This window comes from Chenopodium quinoa, unplaced genomic scaffold, assembly GCF_001683475.1.
Source record: "Chenopodium quinoa cultivar QQ74 unplaced genomic scaffold, ASM168347v1, whole genome shotgun sequence".
Classification (NCBI taxonomy): Eukaryota; Viridiplantae; Streptophyta; class Magnoliopsida; order Caryophyllales; family Amaranthaceae; genus Chenopodium; species Chenopodium quinoa.
In genome coordinates, this window is record NW_018743920.1 from 7,582,285 (window position 1) to 7,604,774 (window position 22,490).

At 34.7% G+C, this 22,490-nt stretch overlaps 4 protein-coding genes across 5 annotated transcripts; 2 read left to right on the forward strand and 2 right to left on the reverse strand.

Moving 5' to 3' along the window:
* The first annotated feature begins 3,041 nt into the window (after window positions 1–3,041).
* Window positions 3,042–5,770, forward strand: LOC110688328 (protein GRAVITROPIC IN THE LIGHT 1-like). The gene is made up of 2 exons (XM_021865066.1): window positions 3,042–3,960; window positions 4,838–5,770. Exons 1-2 carry the CDS (start codon window positions 3,195–3,197, stop codon window positions 5,605–5,607), a joined length of 1,536 nt encoding a protein of 511 aa, XP_021720758.1. The 5' UTR covers window positions 3,042–3,194; the 3' UTR covers window positions 5,608–5,770.
* A 200-nt stretch (window positions 5,771–5,970) lies between these two features.
* LOC110688329 (mitochondrial uncoupling protein 2-like) lies at window positions 5,971–11,032 on the reverse strand. Of its 2 annotated transcripts, none has more exons than XM_021865067.1 (9): window positions 10,350–11,032; window positions 9,068–9,286; window positions 8,901–8,979; window positions 8,632–8,765; window positions 8,459–8,557; window positions 8,256–8,360; window positions 7,648–7,722; window positions 7,347–7,433; window positions 5,971–6,397 (listed from the first exon to the last, which is right to left on the reverse strand). In XM_021865067.1, exons 1-9 carry the CDS (start codon window positions 10,428–10,430, stop codon window positions 6,374–6,376), a joined length of 903 nt encoding a protein of 300 aa, XP_021720759.1. In that variant the 5' UTR covers window positions 10,431–11,032; the 3' UTR covers window positions 5,971–6,373. The 2 variants fall into 2 exon arrangements, with proteins under 2 accessions (XP_021720759.1, XP_021720760.1); XM_021865068.1 differs by having other exon boundaries at window positions 9,068–9,267; window positions 10,350–10,442.
* Window positions 11,033–13,618: 2,586 nt separating this feature from the next.
* Window positions 13,619–16,048, forward strand: LOC110688331 (proliferating cell nuclear antigen). Its single transcript, XM_021865069.1, has 4 exons — window positions 13,619–14,059; window positions 15,072–15,224; window positions 15,331–15,428; window positions 15,534–16,048. The coding sequence occupies exons 1-4, from the start codon at window positions 13,741–13,743 to the stop codon at window positions 15,747–15,749; spliced, it is 786 nt and encodes a 261-aa protein (XP_021720761.1). The 5' UTR covers window positions 13,619–13,740; the 3' UTR covers window positions 15,750–16,048.
* Window positions 16,049–17,491: 1,443 nt separating this feature from the next.
* On the reverse strand, window positions 17,492–21,436 carry LOC110688332 (probable sugar phosphate/phosphate translocator At3g11320). The gene is made up of 4 exons (XM_021865070.1): window positions 20,592–21,436; window positions 19,576–19,679; window positions 19,246–19,474; window positions 17,492–17,980 (listed from the first exon to the last, which is right to left on the reverse strand). The coding sequence occupies exons 1-4, from the start codon at window positions 21,030–21,032 to the stop codon at window positions 17,834–17,836; spliced, it is 921 nt and encodes a 306-aa protein (XP_021720762.1). The 5' UTR covers window positions 21,033–21,436; the 3' UTR covers window positions 17,492–17,833.
* Window positions 21,437–22,490: the final 1,054 nt, after the last annotated feature.

A 22,490-nucleotide genomic window follows, 5' to 3' on the forward strand; every position in this document is an offset into this window, starting at 1 on the left:
GGCACAAAAAATATATATAATTGTCACATCGGATATTATATATAAGTCAAAAGTTAAATTGTTGACTCAATGGTTATTTGACTGTTAATTTAAATTATTTAATTTGGGTGAAATGTATTAAATTAGCCCATTTTATTTAATTTAGTTTAATAGGTTTATTTTGAGGGTTAAAACTTAATAAATGGGTTGATCCATAATAGATGGGTCACGATTACCAAGTCAAAAGCCCAATACAAATATAATCCTAACCCTAGGAGTCACACACTCTATAAATAGAGCTCTCTCTATTTCATTTGGGGAGAGGAGGAAACAAGGAGAATCAAATACAGAGAAAGCCTCTCAAATACTCTAAACCTCTCCAGAGAAAACATCTCAAAACCTAGAAGAACAACAACAAGCATTCGATGTGTCGTTCTACTCTAGAAGATCACCCGTGGAAGAGATCAAGCCTCGATGGCCCTCAACACGAAGGAAAGAAGAACTTCAAATCATCAAGAACATCACTAGTTCAACCTCTACATTAAATAGTCATTGATCGAGATCAACCCTCGTCGACCCTCAATCAAAAATTCAAGTCAAAGATATACATCAACAAGTCAAAGGTCTACATCAACAATAAGTCAAAGTTCTGCATCAACTGTCTTCGATCGTGACCAATCCTCGACGGCCCTCGATCAAGAATCAAGTCAGACCATGAAACAAGTCAAAGTTAAAGTGGAGATCGAATCACTGGAACAAATTAGAGATTGTACCTAAAATTCAAATTACTAAAATTAACATTTTGTTTCATTTATTTTGAATCTACATTTTTGCAGATTTTAAATTTGTATTTACAGTTTTATAAATAAAGATGTTGAGGGTTACAAATGTGTTTTGGGAAGCATTATACAACTCCCCTCATGTTCCAATACTAAAAGAATAAAGGAAGTTTAAATTGATTGCTTCTAATACACAAATGATAAGATTACATATTTAACTTCAAATCTATGCTTTCGGGCACCAAATAGGTCTCCCGAGTTTCTTTGGGAACCTTTAGAAGAAGTGAAGAACCACGATGCATAATCTTGTCATATAAAAAAATGTTCTCGGATAGCCTAATTTAAAGGCTATAATACACGAAATTTGACTAATTTCAAAAATTTTGAGACTCGATGTCAACAACTCACGAAACCGTATGAATCGCATCCTGTAATCATATAATATTGAGTGGATCTTATGTGACCATTAGTTAGTCACGTAAAGGCTCTTGACGACTTTGATTTAGTGGAATGAGGCATATTTGTAAATGGCAAAATTAAAAGTTTAATGGAAAAGTGAAAGGTTCTAGCCACCCAAATGGATACCCGAGGTGTCGTGGGGTCTATGGAAAGCTACCCAACCTCTTATCTTCTCGGGTCCAAAAAGGTAAAAAAAAAAATAAAAACTGAAGACTATAATACACGAAATTAGACCATTTTCGAAGATTTCGAGACACGTCGTCAACAACTCTCGGGATTGTAGGGGATGCAACCCGAGATCATATAATGTTTGTTTGGGACCATATTTGACCAATAGTTGGTCATATAAAGTCTTGTAGTGACCTTGAGTTAATGAAAGGAGACGTGAACGTTAACGGATAAATTGACAGTTTAAAAGAAAAATGGACTTTTCCAAACACCTAAATGATTTCCGGGGTGTCATGGGGTCCATGGAGAGCATTCTGGCCTTTTTCTTTTTCGGGGCCAAAAACATTAAAAATTGTCTAAAATTGAAGGTTATAACCCACACTTTCGGGCCAAATTTAAAAAAAATTCAAAAGTAAAGTAAATGTATGGGGTGTCCCCCGAGGCCTTATTAGTTGGTTTAGAACCATAAATGGCTTATCAATAGGTCTATAAGGTTCCAAGAATGAGTTTACTCTATTTTATTGACTATGTTGTATTTGGTAGTTATGAGCAACAATATGTGTTTATCACCAACTTGTCATCTCGGGGTCTTATTAAGAACTTTAAGGTGTCCTTTGGTTATAATTATTAGAGTGGTTTCATCCCATCTCTTAAATCTAAATTTACCAAAGTCAATGTTAGTCACTTTATATATAAAATTAAACACAATACGAGTAATATAAGTACTTGTTGGAATCATCTCAAATATAGTTTTTTTTTTTTTTTACAATTTAAATAGGTTTTTTATAATTTAAATTTACTAATCAATAAAAATATAATTAGTTAATTTTGTGTCAATCAAATTGTGCAAAATTTCCTAGTCTCTAATAAAACAAGGAACCTTACATAAAAATTTCCACGAGTAGAGGGGACTAGTAAAGTCATTAAGTGATATTCTTATATCTTACTAAAGGCCATTTATTAGTCAATTATAAACTAATTAATTAAATAATCATCAACCTTTAATGGCACAATACTCTAAAAGTACTACACATATATAAACAATTAATACAAGCATATGGGTAATCAACAACTTCGTATAATATTGCCAAAATTTTGTCCCACACCTTATCACCCCATATTCATATTTGTACCTTTAGTTAAAGTCAATAACTTTTTATTAGGTATGGAATTCATTATTGTTTTTACTACAAAAATATTATACTAATAGAGTGATTTTATTGATTAATTTACAAAATTATACTACAAATAGTACATAATTTACAATTTTTGCTTACGGGAATTATACATGAATGTGATAAACTGGAACTTGCTTGAATTAAAGTAAACGTAAGCTAATATAAGCTATTCCTTCCGTTCCATAATATAGTTTATGTTTTCCTATTTTGGAGATTCAAAATGTTGTTGTTGTTTCTATTTTTGGATTGTATGTAAATACCATTATACCCTCACTTTTTTTAACATTATTCATTTTACTTCTTAAATTACCCTTAATTTTGCACATCCCTTATACTTTTTTCCTTCCTCTCTCTAATTTTTGTCTATAATTATACGTTTTACTTTTATTAATATACTTCATCCACTTTTTCTTCCTATTTCTTAAATACCGTAAAAAAACAGTATATAACTCTTCATTTAACTATATAACTATATTATGAAAGAAGAGAGTATATAACTATCCATTTTTTATACTCCTCGAAACCCACAACTTCCCCACTTCACTAGTTCACTCCACCCTCTACTCTGCACACCCATTAACTCTCCTTCATTTTCTCTCTCCTCTTGCTCCTGCTCTTTCTCTTTCTAGAAATGGCAAAGAAGGTGACCAATTTCTCTGATCTGATCCAAAGAGTAACAGCTTCTTGTTTACTCCACCCTTTAGGAAGCAACAGATTTCATAACCAAGTTGATATGACCCCAGATCGATTCTTACACCCCTCAAAAAACCAATTAAAATCAAAGCTCTCAAACCCAGAAAATTACGACGATGAAGATGAACAATGCTACAATAATAACAACAATTCCTCTTCTACCGATGAAGAAGAAGAAAGCGGGGAAATCTTTGAAGATGCAAGAGAAACAGAGGAAGAATTACAGAGTAAAAGGTACAATAATGCTGCAATTTGGGGAAGAGAGGAGAGAGAAAATGATGTTTGGATGATAATGGGGCAAGTGTTTGACTCAATTTCATCGATGAAAAAGGCGTATGCCAAGTTACAAGAGGCGCATAGTCCGTGGGACCCGGAGAAAATGAGGGTGGCGGATGCGGAGGTGGTGGCGGAGCTCCGGCGAATGGGGGTGTTGAGAGAGAGGTTTAAAAGAGGCGGAGATAAAAGGAATGTGGTTGCGAGAGCGGCGGAGACGGTGAGTGAAGTTGTGGCGCCGTATGAGGCGGCGATGGCGGAGTTGAACAAAGAGGTGAAAGCAAAAGAGGTGGAGTTGGAGGAGTTGAGACAAAAGGTGAGTTGTTTGAGTGTTGTTGTGAGTAGTGGAAGTGGTAATGGTAAAAAAAATGGGAGGTCTAATTTGTCTAGTAGAAAGAAAGGTGGTGGTAACTTCATTCTACAACATCAAGGTAAATGATTCTAGTACAACATTTACTTCCTTCGTTTTTATTTACTTCCTTCGTTTTTATTTACTTGCAACGTTTTTATTATTATTTTATGTGAACTATAACGGCTAAGGGAATGTGAATTGGAGAAAAATGCGTACACACTTTTTTATTATACCTTGTTGAAAAAAAGTGACAACCTTTGGTAGGTACTTTGGGGTAGAGGCGTAATGAATGGATTCTTAATTCTGTGCTTGACGTATAGCATGATGCAAAGATTTGTATGAATATTTAGGCCAAATTAGAAGTAATTGTCACTGCACTAAGATAAAAGTTATTAGTTGATGTAGTATACTTTTGTATTGCATGCAATATTTATGAATTAAATGATCAAACAATAGAGGCAAATTATAATCAAGGTAAATTTTCCACATACATTGATCTATTTTAAGGCATAGGAACCAATTGAACAATCTCCGAGATTAGATTGTTTGATCGAATCTCATACGAGGTACGAAGTATGTTTGTATTCTAAAATTACCCGAGATAGGAAAATTGTAGATAAGGTCCTATCTCTATTAGTGATTCGTCACATTCGACTCAACATATCATCTACTATAGACAAAAGTTGTAGAGTGGAGAATATCCTGGATAAATCAAGTCTGTTGAGTAAGAAAGAAGAATCTGAGAGCAATGATGGAGTATAAAGTTGCTGATCTTTCAAAAGGGTTTAATGATCAAAAGTGAAAGCAAGAAAGTCCAATAAGACCAACTTTTTCTTTTCTTTTTTTAATTTTGATTTCCATAATTTAATGCATAATGTAGCTCCAACAAAAAAAGTGTTTTTCTGAAAGGGATTTTCAAAGTTATTTACGTTCTTTCATTTTTGTTGCATATGCAGTTCCAACTTCCCCTACACCAGACATGTTTGAAGTAACATTGAAGCAAGTGAGAGATTCCTCAAAATCTTTCACGTCTTACCTTCTGTCTCTCATGCGCTCTGCTCACTGGGACCTCTCAGCTGCTGTCCGATCCATTGAAGCCGCTATCTCCACCACTGGATCAACCGCCATTACAAGTACCAACCCTCATCAACATCAAACTAAATATGCCCTTGAATCCTATGTCCTCCGCAAGATCTTCCAAGGCTTTGATCATGAAACTTTCTACATGGACGGCACCCTTTTCTCTCTTCTAAACCCTTCCCAGTTCCGGACTGAATGCTTCTCCAAGTTTCGAGATATGAAAGCAATGGACCCTTCGGAGCTGCTTGGTATCTTGCCTAGTTCTCCGTTTGGGGTTTTTTGTAGTAAGAAGTACCAAGATATAGTTCATCCCAAGATGGAAGAATCCCTATTTGCCAATTTGGACCTGAGGAACCAACTTCTGAATGGAACCCATCCGAGAACCCCGTTTTACACTGAGTTCCTTGGGTTAGCCAAGGCAGTTTGGTTGCTCCATTTGCTTGCATTTTCACTTGACCCGCCTCCAAGCCACTTTGAGGCAAGTCGAGGGGCTGAATTTCACCCGGCTTACATGGAGAGCGTAGTGAGGTATCCTGGAGGAAAAGTCCCGCCAGGTCAGGTTGTCGGGTTCCCAGTAAGCCCTGGATTTAAGTTGGGCAATGGTTCTGTAGTCAAAGCTCGGGTTTATCTTGTGCCCAAGAAGTGAATAGTTGATGGGATTTGGGATGTGTGTTGTAACTATAGATTAGTTAGCCTGTAAAATATGGTAGGACTGATTCTGAAGGAATCCTGTTTATTTTTTTCAGCTGTAACTGAGTGGAATTTTGGTTCATCACTTTATCAGAAGAATAAGAGTTGATTTTCTGCCAGATTTTGGTTTTTCTCTATTCAAAAAAACTTGTCTGAAACCAGTGTCGTCGTATTAATAGGTGACTTTTCTATTCATTAAAGGACGACTTGTTATATTATTAAGAGGTAATCCGTTTCTAAGTTTAACCTGGGTCTTATCCAAAACCAATAGCTCCAATGTTCTAATATCAAAACTAGTTTTCAGAAATGCCCACATACGGAGCACATAAATTGTTATACATCAAGTGCTTTTGAAGAATCAAGAACAGGATGTTATAATGAGCAATTCCTTGAAAAATCAATAGCAGTACAAATGGCAAGTGAGGTATGTTATACAAATACATAGAGCATAACAAAAGAATTTGGAGTACATTATAACTATAAGCTGCAAAATTACAAGTAGCACATTACATTAATGGGACTACTGTCAGCACAATGCCACAATGCATACTAATGGGAATTTAACTTGTTCCTTCTTAACTTCTCGCGAGCAGCTGTATAGCTAACAATCTCCCATGAAAATCAAGGGGGCAGCTGAAAAACTCGTTGAAGTAATTTTTGCATTTCTTGGCATGGCTGTGTCGATGATGAAGAAAAATGGAGGTAGTACTGCGCGTAGTCACCTACCCCCGCAATATCTTCTTGACCTGTATCACGCAGAAATGCAAAATGATAAGAAAGTAACTCCTCTGGGCGACTTCAAAGGTCAAAAGGTTTCAATCTGATACATTTTTAAGTTCTTTTATGAATCAGACAATACCAAGCTGAGGCATATTTGTGTGACTGGAAGTCTGAACTTATTTGACAACAAAGCATACTACAAACCTATTTTCTACGTTCTTCAACTAACTCATGGTAGAAAAACAAATTTAAGCAATTCATTCACATAGATTTCAAATATGCAACTTTCAGGATGGATACATGCTGAGTCACTTCCACTTCCCCTTTAATCACCTATGCATGTAAGCAACTTATAAAAAAAAATAAAAACAAACAAACAATCACATGTGCTGATGTGCATAACAGACCCAGTATGTTTAATAGTGACTTTGTCAAAATTGCTTCAAGGATAAGGATTTAAGATCCAAATAAAGATCAATAGCTGGAAAAATGGTAATTTCATCAAAATGGAATTTCATCAAAATGGAATTTCCTACAGTATAAGAATACTCCAGTAGGGAAGTAGGTGTGATGCTGTAGGGTACGACTATGGAGGAAGATAGACATAAGAAAGAGTGATAAATTACTACCAAAACATACCAAGTGCACACTCCACATTAACTTCATAGTTTTTAGTGCTTATAGATTAGGATAATACTTGCAAAAAAGTACCAAAAAATAGCTTTAAAAGTATTTTGCTTTTAGAATTTAGGGGAGGTATCTGCAAAAGTTTTGCATAATAATAGCTACAACATAAAGCAAATAAGTAACCAGACCAGTGCTCAAAAGAGAAGAACCCATTGTCATAAGAAAGAAATGGGGGAGAGAAATCTAGAGAATAGACCAGAACTGAATAAAAGAAAAGGCAAGTGCAAACGATCATAACTCGAACAAATGAAGCAAATACATAAAACAGGCACTAAAAGATAGTCTTACTTGTTCCAATGTCAAAAACATGATCACATTCCATGATCCTAATCTGCCAAAATTTGGGAGAAATCCTTTATAAAATGCAATTGGTCCCTGCATAATAATAAATTAAGACTGTAAATACCAGATGAGTCACAACTAAATGAAGAAGTTGCTACAGAGCCATATGTCACCGCCTTATTGCAGAAACAGCATAACTAATAATGAAGAGGAAAATCAAACCTAAAAACTTGTCACCATAATATTTTTTTTTCCCTCTTAAGTATATACTATGGTACCATATGGAAATTCAAAGAGTATTATGTACCTCAGTTTTCAGCGTCTTGACAAAACAATCAACCGCGCTTCTATATGTTGAATCTCCCATCATTCTAGATTTTACCTGGAAACAACAAACAACCTTTTAATAAGAAAAGCAGACAATCCATGCTGATATAGAGTGACTAGCCCATAAGGCCATCAGGTATGTTAAGTCATCATAATATCTAAATAGAACTTCACTATAGAATGCAGTAAGTTTTTATGTATATCAAATATGCATATTATCAAATGATGTGAAATTCATATGAGGAAAATCATTTACACCATGATGTTAAAAAAAAAAAAAAGGGATAATTTTGTGAATGGATTTACTTTGCTGCACAAATTATGTAATTCGACTACTACTGTTCTGTAACCTATTATACTTCGGTGTACTCCCACAATCACTTTGGCACATATTTTGTAGAGCTAGTTTTACATTTGTAATTACAGTCGGAAGTTCGAGACTATCATAATTCATAGTGTAAGTGTGTAACACTTACCATCTAATTAGTTCATCAATTAGATGAAATTATCAGAGCCCGACTAATAATCTCAAAACAGTATCATTTCAAATAGAAAAAATTACTTAGTGCAGGCGCCAAGAAAGCTCACCACATCCACGGGAGATCCAATGCAGACTGCAAAAAACCCTGCACCTAAACCAGCCAGGATGTGAGTAAGTGCATTATCTGTGAATCCTGGGATCGCCAATATAGTCTGCATATGCATAAAACTATAAGAGAACAGTGCAGAAGAAGAAATCTCAAGTTGCTAAACCTAAAGTTGCTAAACCTAAGATGACAATGTGAACTTACCAGTTTCACTTGATCATAACTGGCTAGTTCAGCAGCATTTATGATTGCATTTCTGGCAATGTTGGGTCCAAGCCCAGTCCATAGCGCCGAAAGCCCTTCCTAGTAGCATAAGATTCATTGATCAGGCCGGAGTCCAAAATAAATATGAGAAGTAATCTCTCTCAGGGAATTACCTGTCTTATTATGGAACTATAAGCATCCAGGGCTCCTGAATAACGCCTAGGCACTCCAGGTGGCAATTTTCCTTCAGCCTGAAGTCGAATTTTAACAAGATCAGTTGGATTGGCAATAATTATTGCAATTGCACCTGTTCAAAAGATAAATTGCCAGCTAGATAGTTAGAAAATGAAAATATCATTAGTTTAGCAAAGATTCATTTATAATTTTTTGAACACAATTAAAAAGTGGTTTAAGAAGCTTGGATGACTGATAAATAACTGACCAGTTAAGAGAGCAGCTAGTATATTTTGGATTAGAGGGAAATCTCCAAAGAGATAAGATCCAATAATAAACATCTTGAACTGCAGGATGGGAGGATGAAAGATGCATCAATTTATGATAGATAAAGGTAAAGAACATGACATATAAGAAAATATATCTCAAACTCACAGGTTCATACAGGCCAATCCTCAAGCCTCCATAGAGACATTGGCGATGCAACCCTGGCACAATACCCTTCCAGAGAGCAGGCAAACCCTCTTCCCCTGCAATAGTCGCTATAGTACCCAACATGCCTTTATATCTGGCTGAAACAGCTCCATCAGCTGAAGAAGCTTTCCTTTGGAGTTGAAGCCTCACTTTAGCAGTGTCTAATGGCAACGTACAAAACTGCAGATTAGTCCAATCACACCAAAAAATACAAAATTAGTAGAAAACTCAGCATACCATCTCAGTATGCCTTGAATATGGTTAGGGTTATTCAGTTGAAGTGTCTAAAGGAAACAATTTCTTTCAATTGCAAGGGTAACACATCTTAATATCAGCCCACCCCTCATTCCAGATACTCACTTAGGTAGAAGTCTCGATAGAGGCATTCTTACAGTGGTGTGTGATGAAGGACCCCTACGTGCCATCCCTACAGTGGTGAGTGGTGAAGGACCCACACGTGCCACCTCTACAGTGATGTTCAACATATTTAATTCAGTTGATTTTTGTTTTGCCATGACTGACACATTTCACAAAGAATGCAACATGTTTTGGTTACACTACTCCCTTACAACCCAAATTTCAGCATTCTGATTTTTAAGTAATGAATAAGTGACACTCACAGACAGATTAAAGTAGCTCAAGCCATCAAGCTAAATCATAACAGAAAACATACAGCTAGGATAAAATGCAGTAGCGAAGAGATGCTCCTATAAAATCAACAGTCTCAAGCATCTCATTTTCTCAAATCTCAATCACCCAATTGGCTAAATAAACCTATATTCAATATCACATCCTGTGTTACTCGAACTCTTCATTTCATATCCGTAATTGTGTTCAATAATAGACATAGTGACATGGGTATTGAGACTTGAGGCATTCCAGACCAAAAATAACCAAAAATTAACCTCAACCGACACTGGTAACTTTGAGTAACATAGATCACAGATGATCACAAATGAAATTCTCCGCATTAATTTTCACAGCAACAGAAAACTATTAAGTTATTAACATCCACAGCAACCCAAACCATGATACACCCTTAATTCACTTCATTAAACACAAAACAATGGAAAATTGTCGCATTTAATACAACTTAAAACCTTCTAAATCAACCATAAAGCAAGAAAACAACAAAGAATATTACTCAAATCACCACACTAAAAATAGACACCATTTTTCCACAACAAAAATATATAATTTATTAAAAAAAAAGTGGATAAAAAATGGTGAATTTCTGAATTACCTCAGCAAAGCAAGCAGCAATAGCACTGCTAACAAAAGTCCCGGCAAAAGAGATCTCGGTTTGATAACCGAGACCCGGCATTGCAAATCAAAGGAAAATGGTCTGAAAATCAAAACCCAGAATTTTTTGTTGAAATTTAATAACTGGGAGATAGTGATTAGTGAGATTTGTGGGAAACTGGGAATGAGATGTGGAAATCGGAGAAATTGGCCCCTTTTTTTTGCTACTTAATTTGCTTTTTTATATTTAGTGGTTCTCTTCATGTAACTGCTAAATTGAGAAAATGACAGGAAATTGTTCGCTGTTAATGTGGGGGCAGAATGGCAGATTGTAGTTGAGTGCATCTGGGTTCATTTTTGTTAATCGGGAAGAGGTGTTTCGGTTAAAAAAATTTGAGTAGAGCATTTTACCCTTCTAAACAATTTTTTTAGTTAACCAAAAAAAACTAACTTAAGTTGGAATTAATATCTCACAAAGTTGCACCTTAAATTTTCCTCAAAAAAAAGAAAAAAAAAAGTTGTACCTTAAATTTGTGGGGGTTCATGGAAAATATCCCAACTTTTTATATTATTGGGTCCAAAATGGCTGGATATTATCCAAAAATTGAACGCTAATTCACAAATTGGATCAATTTTAAAGACTTTGGGAAAAATCGATAGTTTCCACCACCCAAATGGCCTTTTGGGGCATTATGGGGTCCATGGCTAGCAGTCTAGCACCTTGACCTTTTCCCTTTCCAGGCCAACAAGGTTGAAACTTGTCCAAAAATCGAAGGTTAAACACACTTTCAGGCCAATTTAAATTCCCATAATTAAAGTCATACGTGGGATGTCTAATATAATATATATACACTACCAATAGCTATATAAAATCTCAGTAATGAGTTTGGTCAATTTGTAGAATTATGTTGTATTGGTAATCTAGTGCTACAAGAGAAGTTTGTATCACCAACTTGACATCAAGTTGTCTTCAATGCATATTTTTAAGCTTCTAGCCTTGAGATATTGGATATATCTTTAATTCAATAGAATATTACAATCCTTCTAAGCTTGAGATGGTTCAAAGCACCACTTAGGCCTCAAGGCATCTCCAGGTATGATGGTGAAGGCCGAAGGGTGAACCAAGATATGAATGAGATGGCTTCATGCATGAAGTAGGCTCATAAAATCTCTAGAAGCACCTCAATGCATAAACTTGACATGTAAAAAAAAAAAAAAAAAAAAAATTGTCCAAACTCCCAAAGACAAAGGCTATAATACATGAAATCGGATTAATTTTATATCTTCGTCGGGACACAATGTCGAAGTCTCATAGTACCGTAGGAGATGCATCCCCCGATCATAAAGTGTTGTTTGGAATCCCATACATATAGCCATTAGTTGGTCACATAAGGACCCATGACAACTGATAGTTAGTGAAATGAGGCGAGTTTGTAAATGATCGGACAAACAATCAAAAGGAAAAGTGGATTGTATTAACCACCAAAACGCAACGTATTAGAGCAAGATTAGCCCTATCTGGTCTTAAGATTTTAATTCATTGCCACATCATATTTTATATTAAATTAATTATTTTTTAAAATTTTTAATTATGTTAAGACTCAATTAGATTTATCTCTTCATTCCTCATACTTAATTTAGATTTCTTTAAAATATTTATTTTTTTTTTTTTCCATTTAACATATATATTTCAATATTTTTTTTTTTTGAAATACATATATATTTTTAATATGAATATTCACACTGGTGTTACAAATTTCTAATCCAATTTGAGAAATGAGAATATGAGAAAGTCAGTTAGAAACTACCACGTGTCCCTTATAAAGTGCAAAGTACATAAGAAAGGAATATTTGCTTTTTAAAATATTAGGAAGTGGGACATGTGCCAACTTTTAAGTGGTTTTCTCATATTCTCATTCTAACAATTCCCTATATATATATTAAAAATAATTTTTGTATAAAAAAAAATTAAAAAACAACATACATATAATTTTTTTTTGAAACAACGTACATATATACAATTTTTTTTGGAAGAAATGTAAATAGATTTTAATGTATTTAAAAAATATATTTTTTTCATTTTTCTTTTAATATCAAAACACAGTGTTTTGATGTATATATAGGAAAAACACTGTGTATAGAGTGTAGAGTTGAGTCTTGAGTTTTCAAGACTCCACTTCAGATCTTGTTAAAACTTAGCTTATTAAATGCATAAAAAAATACAAAGTCTCGTCTTAAGACCAAAAAACTTTAAAAATGATGATGTCATACTAAGTCTTAAGACTTAGGGCTAATCTTACTCTTACTTTGGTGTCGTGGAATCCATGGAAACAACCCGACCTTTTTATTCTTTGGGCTTGAAAAAGTAAAAACTTGTTCATAATTACAGGTTATCCACGCATTAGGCCAATTTAGATTATAGAAAATTTCCAAAATTGAAGTCAATGTATGGGGAATCTCCCAAGGTCATAAATTGGTTTAAAAGTTGAAACCCACCATAAATTGGTTATTAATAGCTCTACAAAGTCCCAAAAATAAATTTGGTCTATTTTTGGAATTATGTTGCACTGGTTACCAAGAGCTGCAATAGATGATTGTTCATGTCACCACCTCGCATCAAGTAGGCCTCAAGGCACATTGTAAGCTTATAACCTTGGGATTCTTTGAGATAATTGGTATATCCTTAATGTCAAAAATTACATTAATCTTTAAGCTTGAGATGATTATGGGAACCAAGTAGGCCTGAATAGTGGATCAAGGCATGAATTGGACGATTACAAGCACTAAGTAGTCCTCTCGAGTTTATTTGATTGGAAATCCTAGAAGCACTTTGAGTCTTCAATGCATAGTCTTGTCAAATCAAAAATTATTATCTGAAAGACCAATTTAACGGTTATATTATAAGAAATCGAACCAATTTCAAAGATTTCGGGACTCGATGTCGTAAACTCATGAGTCATGAGATTGCAAGAATCGTATTTCAAAACTATAACACTTTGTCGATCACATAAAAACCATGATACCTTTTTTGATGCAATAAAGGCCCGTGGTAAATTAGTCAGTGAAATTTTGAGATTTCCTCGTTAAATAAGCCAAACCATTAAACCCCATTCAAAATTTGTGACAATTTAGCGTCCACAAGACACAATTCATTGCGCGGGAAACAAAAGCACGAAATTTCCAAAAATCCCGCCAATACCCTTTCTCTTTTTCCAAAATTCAAATTATACCCTCTCTTTCCTCATCCCTATAAATATCCCTTTATCGGTTTCACGGGTCCAGAACTGAACCCGACCCGAATCCACCCGACTCTTCCTCCTCTTCTTCCCTCTTTCCCTCTTTTTCTCCCATTTCAAACCCTAATTTCATCTCAAACCCTAAATCCCAAAAAAATGTTGGAATTACGATTAGTTCAAGGAAGTCTTCTGAAGAAGGTAATTGAATCGATCAAAGATTTGGTGACTGATGCCAACTTTGATTGTTCAGCGACTGGTTTCTCTCTCCAAGCTATGGATTCAAGCCATGTCGCACTCGTCGCACTTTTGCTACGAGCTGAGGGTTTCGAGCATTACAGGTGCGACAGGAATATCTCAATGGGGATGAATCTTACTAACATGTCTAAAATGCTTAAGTGTTCTGGAAATGATGATATTATCACTATTAAAGCTGATGATGGAAGTGATACTGTTACTTTCATGTTTGAAAGCCCCAGTAAGTTTCTCGCTCTTCCCCTTTTTTCGTTTTGGAATTTTGGTTTTCGCTATTTAGGGTTTGATTTCGCTAGTTAGGGTTTATTTGGCGGCTTGATGTTGAAAATGGATTTGGGTTTTTGATTCTTGAGATATTTGATAAAAATGTGTAGAGATTTGTTGGGAATTGTTGTTAAATTAATGAGGATTTGTGTTTTTATGGGTTAAGATAATAGTTTATGTTTGAATTGAAATTTGGGAGATGTTGAGCATGTTTAATTGTTGAGATTAGTTGAGGATAATGTGTGTCATTTTGTGGTGTTCTTGATGCGTGTAATTCTTGTGATTTGTAGTATTACATTGTTTTGACTAGTAAATTTAGGTAGTTCCTGGTAGAAATTATTGAATCCTCTTAGATTGGGGTGAAAATGTTAGTTATTAATATGGAATTGAGGTAAAACTTGGGAGGAATGATGATTGATGATCGATTAGCAACTTTTGAAATCTTGTAGTATCATAGACTAAAAGAATTGTGAACTTTGGTAACATTTGAGACTCACAAATACTAGCGTCTTCCGGATTTAGTTGATAGACTATTAGTTTAAATTACATTATCATCGTGAACAACACTCTTAATGGAGGGAGGATTTAGATATTTGGTAAGATATTGTCTTGTTTACTAGATATTGAGGTCAGCGAACACTCTGAGTTGACCAACTTTTGCTGGAAAATTGAATGCTCCTTAAGCAGCCTTTAAGGATGTACAAATAACCAACCAACATGATTTTTGAAATCGTGTTCATGTCCTAAATTTTGTGGTTTATGAGATGGACAACTTGCACGGGTGTGAGGTAGCTTATATACCTATGTTGAGGTATGGGCGTGACCATGTATTCAAGTCTCCTCTAGAAATGAAATAGTGATGCATCGGGTGTCCAATAGCAGAAATGTAGTTGTCAATCTGTCAAATTTGTTCATTAACAAGTTTGATTATGCTGATATTGGTTGTTATTCACTGTCTGTAATCATGTCAGACCAGGATAAAATTGCTGATTTTGAGATGAAGCTGATGGACATTGACAGCGAGCATCTTGGAATTCCTGAAGCTGAATACCATGCCATTGTGAGAATGCCTTCAGCTGAATTTGCCAGAATTTGTAAAGATTTGAGCAGTATTGGTGACACAGGTAGTGTTTCATTCCCATGGTTTTGTCCTTTTCCTGCACTTTGCAGGGATTGTATGTTGTTCTCTTCATCTCGATAATTAATCTCTTGATTTGTGAATTGCTGCAGTTGTAATCTCTGTTACCAAAGAAGGTGTTAAGTTTTCCACGAGAGGTGACATTGGAGCTGCAAACATCGTCTGCAGACAGAACACAACAGTTGACAAGGTATAATCCTATGAAATTGATGGAACAGCATCTAGGAGCTGTGAAACATGATAACTTGTGTTCTGGTTGATCTTTCTGTTTTCTCATTTAATGTTTTGATTGCAGCCTGAAGAAGCCACAGTTATAGAGATGAACGAGCCTGTGAATTTGACCTTTGCACTGCGATACATGAACTCTTTTACCAAGGCAACACCCCTCTCGAACACTGTCACACTCAGTTTGTCTTCAGAGCTTCCTGTCGTGGTTGAATACAAGATTGCAGAGATGGGTTACATTCGGTTCTACTTGGCTCCCAAGATTGAAGAAGATGAGAATGAATAATGAAGTTAGAATATCTAGTCTTCTACCTGTTGCTTCTTGCTGTAAGGCTTGCCTTTAATCTAGGTTAATGTTTGATTTTTACCAGGATGTTCTCATGCGTTATCTTGCCTGAATTTGTTAAAGCTCTGAAGACTAGTAAGCTTTATTGCTGTTAATTACTATCTCCAATTAGGCAGTTAGAATGCTTGTTGCTCAATTCTGTTTAGGAGGTCTAGATTTACTTTTTCGTTAGTAGTGTATGTATTGATTTTTTTTTCAAAGCTTTATAATGTTATACTCCCTCTATTCCTATTTTCCTACTCAATTATCTACTACGTATAAGACTATCGAGTATACTATTAAATAATTACTACATTATTTACTACAACCCATTATATACATGTAAAAAAAGTGGTGAGTGAAAATCCATGAACCCTTGTTTGTGTGTTTTTCTACACAATATTATCACTGGTATTCATATTATCAGTCTTTAACTAAAATGATAATGAAAGGAAACAAATTTATTGATGGTGGGTTAGTACCAATGTACCGTGAACATAGACTTTGACAATGAGAATTTTCTAACAAATTACTAGTAGAAAAGTAATAACTAAGGAGTACTAAGTTGTCAGAACTGGAAGGATTGAAGGAGACTATAGATTTAACGCGTAAAATTCATGATGTACTCTTTAGTCAATGCTTTTCCATAGGCAACAAGATTGCCTTTGAAAATTCATCATTGTAAATGTAAAGTGACCCAAAACAATATTTGTATATTGATGACAACATAGTCATTTGGCATGGATTAATTTGGTTTGGATGATCATTGAAATAATGAAATTATACAATTGGTTTGAGATCCATATCTGTTGATGGGTCATATTACTTGTATATAACATGGAAAATTAATCAATTTTATTTACTTTTTTGGAGGGTCGGAAGTATTTCAAGTCAAATAAAACATAATGGTTTGGTACAATTTGGATATGAACCAACTATTTAGCTCAAGTAATTGAGTTTCTTTAGTACAAAGTATATGGTAGAACACTACGACTCTACGGGATGATAGAGCCAGATGGTAGAAATGGATAAAAGAGGCAAATTAAGCTTCCAATATTTGCCACAATTCAGTCAGTTGAACCTAGCATCCGAGTGACTCTTAGATAAGATAGTATGTTCTTCAATCTTCCACTCGTGTGATTCGAGTTCAATTCTAAATATCTTACCGAGAAGGTTGGCAGTCAAGGGAAAGCTTGATTGCTTGAAGCTGTCATGAAACTTGAAAGAGGGCAGTCCAGTAGAATTCATGCTCCTTAAGATTCATATTAAGGGGAAAAAAAAAAAAAAAAAACAAAACCCCACCAAATTCCAACGTCTGATCTTCTGCCTTTACAATGACGTGAAGTTCATGCTTCACTTACCTAATTTTATGCAACTTCTTGTGGAAATTCTAGTGCATGTCATTTTAGCTGATGGAAATCCATGCCTTAATTTACGGGAATGTCCGAAAGTCTTTCATCACCTTTCTGCGTGCTTTAAGGTGGTGGCAAGGTGGATGAACTTTCCATTTCTTCCAAATGATATTAAATTTTCATCCAAAAATTACAAAATAAATTCCGGATCACCATTACAAAATCACACTGGTTTTTGGCGAGAACAACAGGAGACGAAATTAGCACATCGCAGTCAAAATGGAAGAGTGTCGGATAGTTACTGATATGCAAACTGAATTTAACAAGCAATATCTTGAATTCAACTTTACACGACAAAAATAATTTCTCTATAAATAATTGAAAAGTTTATGAATTTCCAAACAAATTGAACTTACGAGAGCACTGTGACTATGAATATCCAATATTTTGACCTAAATAAATTACTAAATATTATTACAATGACGGTAACTAAAAATGGAACAAATTCTAATTGAAGTCATGATCTCTTGATGCTGGTCTGCTTAACAAAACAGTTCCATCTTGGGCCTTCAGGTTGGTGGACTAGGAAGTTGCCTGCAAAGGTCTGAACTTTCACCTCAAAATCTGAAATTGAAGACTACATCATGGCTGGGCTAAATCTAATGAACTACAGATGAGTATGCGAGAAGAGTCTTATTTGCTGCGCTTTTTGGCTTCGCTATAGAGAACAACCCCTATTACAGTAAGACAGTAACCGAGCATTCCGGTCACTGATACAGGGTTCCTAAATATTAAAATTGAGATAACAACAGCAACAGCTCCCTTGGCATTTCCCAAAACCTGGACGAAGAAGAAAGTATATTTAGACCACAAACATCAAACAAAAGTTGTAAACCCTAATTAAGGGGAGATAGTTCTATGGTATTATATGTGATTTCATAAGTTGTGTTCTTTAGCTTCATTATGCGAACTATTACACCGGATAATACATTTAGTGACACAAACCTAAACAAAATTCTCTTTGATATCTATTTGCATTTTGCAGTATCTTCTCAGGGATCAGTATTCTATAATAAACCCAAGTCTACATGCTACAGCCAGGCTGATAATTATGTATATGCAGAACTTCATTCCAAACCATACAAATATACAATAGATAAACGGTCATCACTCTTCAGTCTTAAATCAAAATTTAACTCTTGAATCATGTACAGAGATCATAGTTCCATTTTGGCATTACAAATGTTGGTGCAAATATAATAGTCTGCATTGGTATAATGTAATGATTTGAGAGTATGGTAATGACACTTGTACGCCATTTAGTGTAAGAATGTCACATATGGATTCTCCACCGCGAATCATTAGTGTTTCTTTAATAGCTTCTATTAACACTCACATTCATACGAAGGGGTTAAATCAGTGATAAGAGATTATATGCAAAATATCATAATATGATCTAGTGGCTTAATACAGAAATCCATTTCAGACATTCTATGAACTTATAGATTAAGGGGTCATTTGGTTCATTTAACTGGAATGGATTTGTATGAAATCTCAAACTAGAGGATTCTAAACCCCATACTAGCCTCAACTTGTTTGGTTCAATTTTTGGATTGCTTTTTACATTTCATTAAAGGTATGGATTATGAATCTTAGGGGGTGAGGTTGGTATGGGATTGTAGGGGGATGGAATGGAATTAGAACCCTTTTGGTATAAGATTCCATTCCTAAAATGTCTAACCAAACAATAAAATGGATAGAACGGACTCAAACTCCATTCCAAAAGGTCCAACCAAAAGTCAATACAAAATTTGCATAATTCCTTATTATTATCATATACACATATTTCCTAATAGAGAAGGGAGTATGAATATGTTTAACAAAAAAAAAAAAAAAAGAAGGGTCTGTGAATGTGTGCAACAAAAGGAGGGGGGTGGGGGGGTGGGCTGTGAATGTGTGCAACAAAATAAGGTCTGTGAAAGTGTACAACAAAAAAGAAGGGTCTGTAATGTGTCACAGCTCAACATTAACATAAATTTTGACAAAAAGCGATAAGTAGAAAAAAGTCCACTGCTGGTGTAGAACAGAATAGGTTTCCGGAATACCTGGAGAGTCAATGCACTCGTGTGGTTGGTCACCAGAAAGTTGGTCAAATTCACAAAGTAGGCAAGTGCAGAATTGAAGAGCAGATACCAAACAATGCTGAGATCCTCTCTTGCAAGAGCTACAGTGATCCCAACTACATTTTCCTCCATTATCAATGCCGCTGGAATAAGGCAGACAACAGCTATAGGAGCCATGTACATGAGAAGATTCATAGAATTGAGCTTCTCCCTGTTAAATGAAATGATAATCAATCATCACAGCTTCCTCTACACTAATATGAGAAAAGCATAACTCTATAACCCGCGAATTCGCAGGAAAATTGTCCTTACCCTTCGGATGACAATAAGATTCCTTGAAGCACTGTCTTAAGTGCTCGTGCAGCAGTTGCTCCAATGCACATTATAAATCCAAACAAATTAAACAATGGCTCTCCCTACAGACAAGCATCAAATTACCAATATAAGCAACCAAAAAATCAGCATCAAGGAAATGCAACTTGCATAAAAGATTCAAAAGTCCCCACTTTATATCAGCCTCATGGTACCACTTTATAACAGTCACTATAAGAAACAAACGAGGGTTGCCAGCACTTCCATTATTTCGAAAGCTAAAACTCCTATCAAATTTGCTTTCATCTTCATTTATAGAGAAACCCACCTATCAATTTTTCTCCTTCCATTATATCTAAGTAACAACACAAGTCAAAATATTTGGAAATTTTCGAAAACTGCCTCTTAACAGTTTCCAACAACTTAGATGTAACATCGCGTGTATATAGATTCGTCACAATAACCCCATATAGATGGGATCAAAATGTCGTTGCAGCTGATGTTTAAGTGTTTTACCCCCGCACAAGCATTGAACACAAATAAGGAGCCATTCCTAATTTCATAACCACATTTCTCAGGGGAGGGAAAAGATCATCGAAACACCATCTTCAACTATATGTATTTTTTTAAAAACCCATTTCAACCACATAAAAGTTTCTCGTCTACTACTAATCACTAATCCCTAATCACCGACATTCGAAAATCCAGCTGATTCATCATATATACAAGTGGATCCAATTCATTATAAATATAAAAAATTATAAAAGGTCAAGCAATCACTATATCCAAAATCTAAAGGATATTCCTCACTAATCCAAGAATCAAATCAGCTATCACTTATTGCAACAAATATAATAATATAATAATCTTAATCTTACCATCCAAATTCCTGGATAATTGATTAATTAATCACCCATTTTTATAAAATTTCTTCAAAAAATAATTAAATCAACAGCTTCATATATTAATCAAATACTCATACCAAAAAAAAAATTAAGAAAGAGATTGATACATACCCCACTGGCAATGATGACACCAGTAACAACAGGAATAAGAGTGACATAAGTGAGCCAAGATTCCCTCTTGAAGGTCATCAAATAAGCAAAAATGGCGGTGAAAAACGGCGTGGTAGCACCGACAGCCTGATTGAAGGAGACAGGGAGATAGCGAAGAGAGATGTTACCGCTAACGACGGAGGCGCAGAAGATGGCGGAAAGAGCGGCGATCTTCGCAAATTGAACACGAGATCGAACAGTTTGCATCGGAACAACCTTCAACCAAACAATGGCGATGTAACTGAAGAGAGAACAAGCTGTCATATGACACATTGTAAGGAAAATTGGGTATTTGAATCCATAATTGCTCAACAAATACTTGTTTAATAGGATTACGCCGATGTTTGAGGAGTACCAGAAGGTAATTAATCCGATCGTGAAGAGTTTTCCGGTGGGTTTCATTTCAATCGGATTTGAATGTATTGAATCGATTCGATTTAATCTGGTGAGAAATTTGTATGGGGGTGTTTGATTTGGTGAAATAAAATTAGGGTTTTTTCATTGATTAGGGGAAGATGAGAAATGTGAAGAAGAGAGAAGAAAGAGGAAGAAATTAGGGTTGGAGGAGAGAGAAAGAAGTTGGGAAAAAGGGAGCTTTAATGGCGGAAGAGGTGGAGTAGCAGGAGAAGATGATGATGAAGAGAAGAGAAGAGAAAAGAGGACAAATAAGGCGCCAGCTTCAGTGTGTTGAAGGACTAGTCTTTCCTCTCATTTTCTCCTCCTATATAAATATCGCTACTACGGACTAATAAATATTTATACTGTACAAGGAATTTTTTTTTTTTTTTTTAAAAATAAATTTATTTTATTATTATTAATACGTGTATATGTCATTATAGAGGTGTAAATTCGACGGTTAGATAGGATTCGGTAGTGTCGGGTCGGGTCAAGTCCGGAGTTGTGTCATGTTAATTCATTTTACACATATAAGTCGAAATATGAATTAGGTAACTTTCGGCTTTTCGGGTAGAGTGTAGGACCAGGTTAATTGGGTGAGTTTTTGACATGATTGTTATGTATATAAATGACAGATACTACATTACAAAAAAAAACTAAAAAAATTATGGTTGATATAGGCGATATTGCGATATACTTATTTTCACAAGATACCAACATAATTGTTTTAAGGCTTTAATTAGTTTTAGTGCGGGTGATATCATGATTTGATGAGTGATATGTACTACGTATGTTTTATCATTAAAAAATTTCATTTTAATATAGTACATACGAAGTATGGTGACAGATGTAATCATTTAAAATATATAGCATTAGCATACACTAGAATTAATTCCTTTGCTTTTATAGTGAGAGGTTATATGTTCGAGTTTTGATTAAGACATTCTTGATCATTTGAGTTATGCTTGGTTAAAGATGATGTGACGACATGCATAGAGATATTATTTTTTGTCTACATACATTTAACCTTTGGAAAATTCTTTAATACTTGTATAGTTGTATTGTTTTAGTATAATAACATTCAAACAAATTTGATAAGAATCCTCATTATTATGTTTTTACAACTTATATACTCTGTATTTAAAGAAAATGTTAAGTAAATCACCATTTATTTAATTAAATTGATCACATGAATAATAAAAAGAAAATTCTGTATTTCTGGAATTGAGGTATATGGAAGCATGAGACATATGTGTTTGAGTATAAAAAGACATAATACAAAATATCATATATGTATGAGTTTTTTTTGTTTTTGTTTTTTTTTTACAAAATATATGTATGTGTTGAAGAGAGCATAATCACGTGTTAATTTTATAATTTTTAATTTTTATAAAAACGTGTATGAGTTAAATTCTCCAAATATTTCCAAAACCTATACCTTAATCATTTCATGTTCCGTATCTA

Bases quoted from the DNA above. Each gene is read 5' to 3' on its own strand.
- LOC110688328 (XM_021865066.1), top strand. From the start codon at position 3,195: ATGGCAAAGAAGGTGACCAATTTCTCTGATCTGATCCAAAGAGTAACA. The intron at 3,961-4,837 runs GTAAATGATTCT...TTGCATATGCAG, and splicing joins CTTCATTCTACAACATCAAG to TTCCAACTTCCCCTACACCA.
- LOC110688329 (XM_021865067.1), bottom strand. From the start codon at position 10,430: ATGCCGGGTCTCGGTTATCAAACCGAGATCTCTTTTGCCGGGACTTTT. The intron at 9,287-10,349 runs GTAATTCAGAAA...ACTAATCTGCAG, and splicing joins TTGCTGCTTGCTTTGCTGAG to TTTTGTACGTTGCCATTAGA. The intron at 7,723-8,255 runs GTGAGCTTTCTT...TGTTGTTTCCAG, and splicing joins TTGGATCTCCCGTGGATGTG to GTAAAATCTAGAATGATGGG.
- LOC110688331 (XM_021865069.1), top strand. From the start codon at position 13,741: ATGTTGGAATTACGATTAGTTCAAGGAAGTCTTCTGAAGAAGGTAATT. The intron at 14,060-15,071 runs GTAAGTTTCTCG...TAATCATGTCAG, and splicing joins TTTCATGTTTGAAAGCCCCA to ACCAGGATAAAATTGCTGAT. The intron at 15,429-15,533 runs GTATAATCCTAT...TTTTGATTGCAG, and splicing joins AGAACACAACAGTTGACAAG to CCTGAAGAAGCCACAGTTAT.
- LOC110688332 (XM_021865070.1), bottom strand. From the start codon at position 21,032: ATGAAACCCACCGGAAAACTCTTCACGATCGGATTAATTACCTTCTGG. The intron at 19,475-19,575 runs GTAAGGACAATT...TTCATTTAACAG, and splicing joins ATCTTATTGTCATCCGAAGG to GGAGAAGCTCAATTCTATGA. The intron at 17,981-19,245 runs GTATTCCGGAAA...TTCTTCGTCCAG, and splicing joins CGAGTGCATTGACTCTCCAG to GTTTTGGGAAATGCCAAGGG.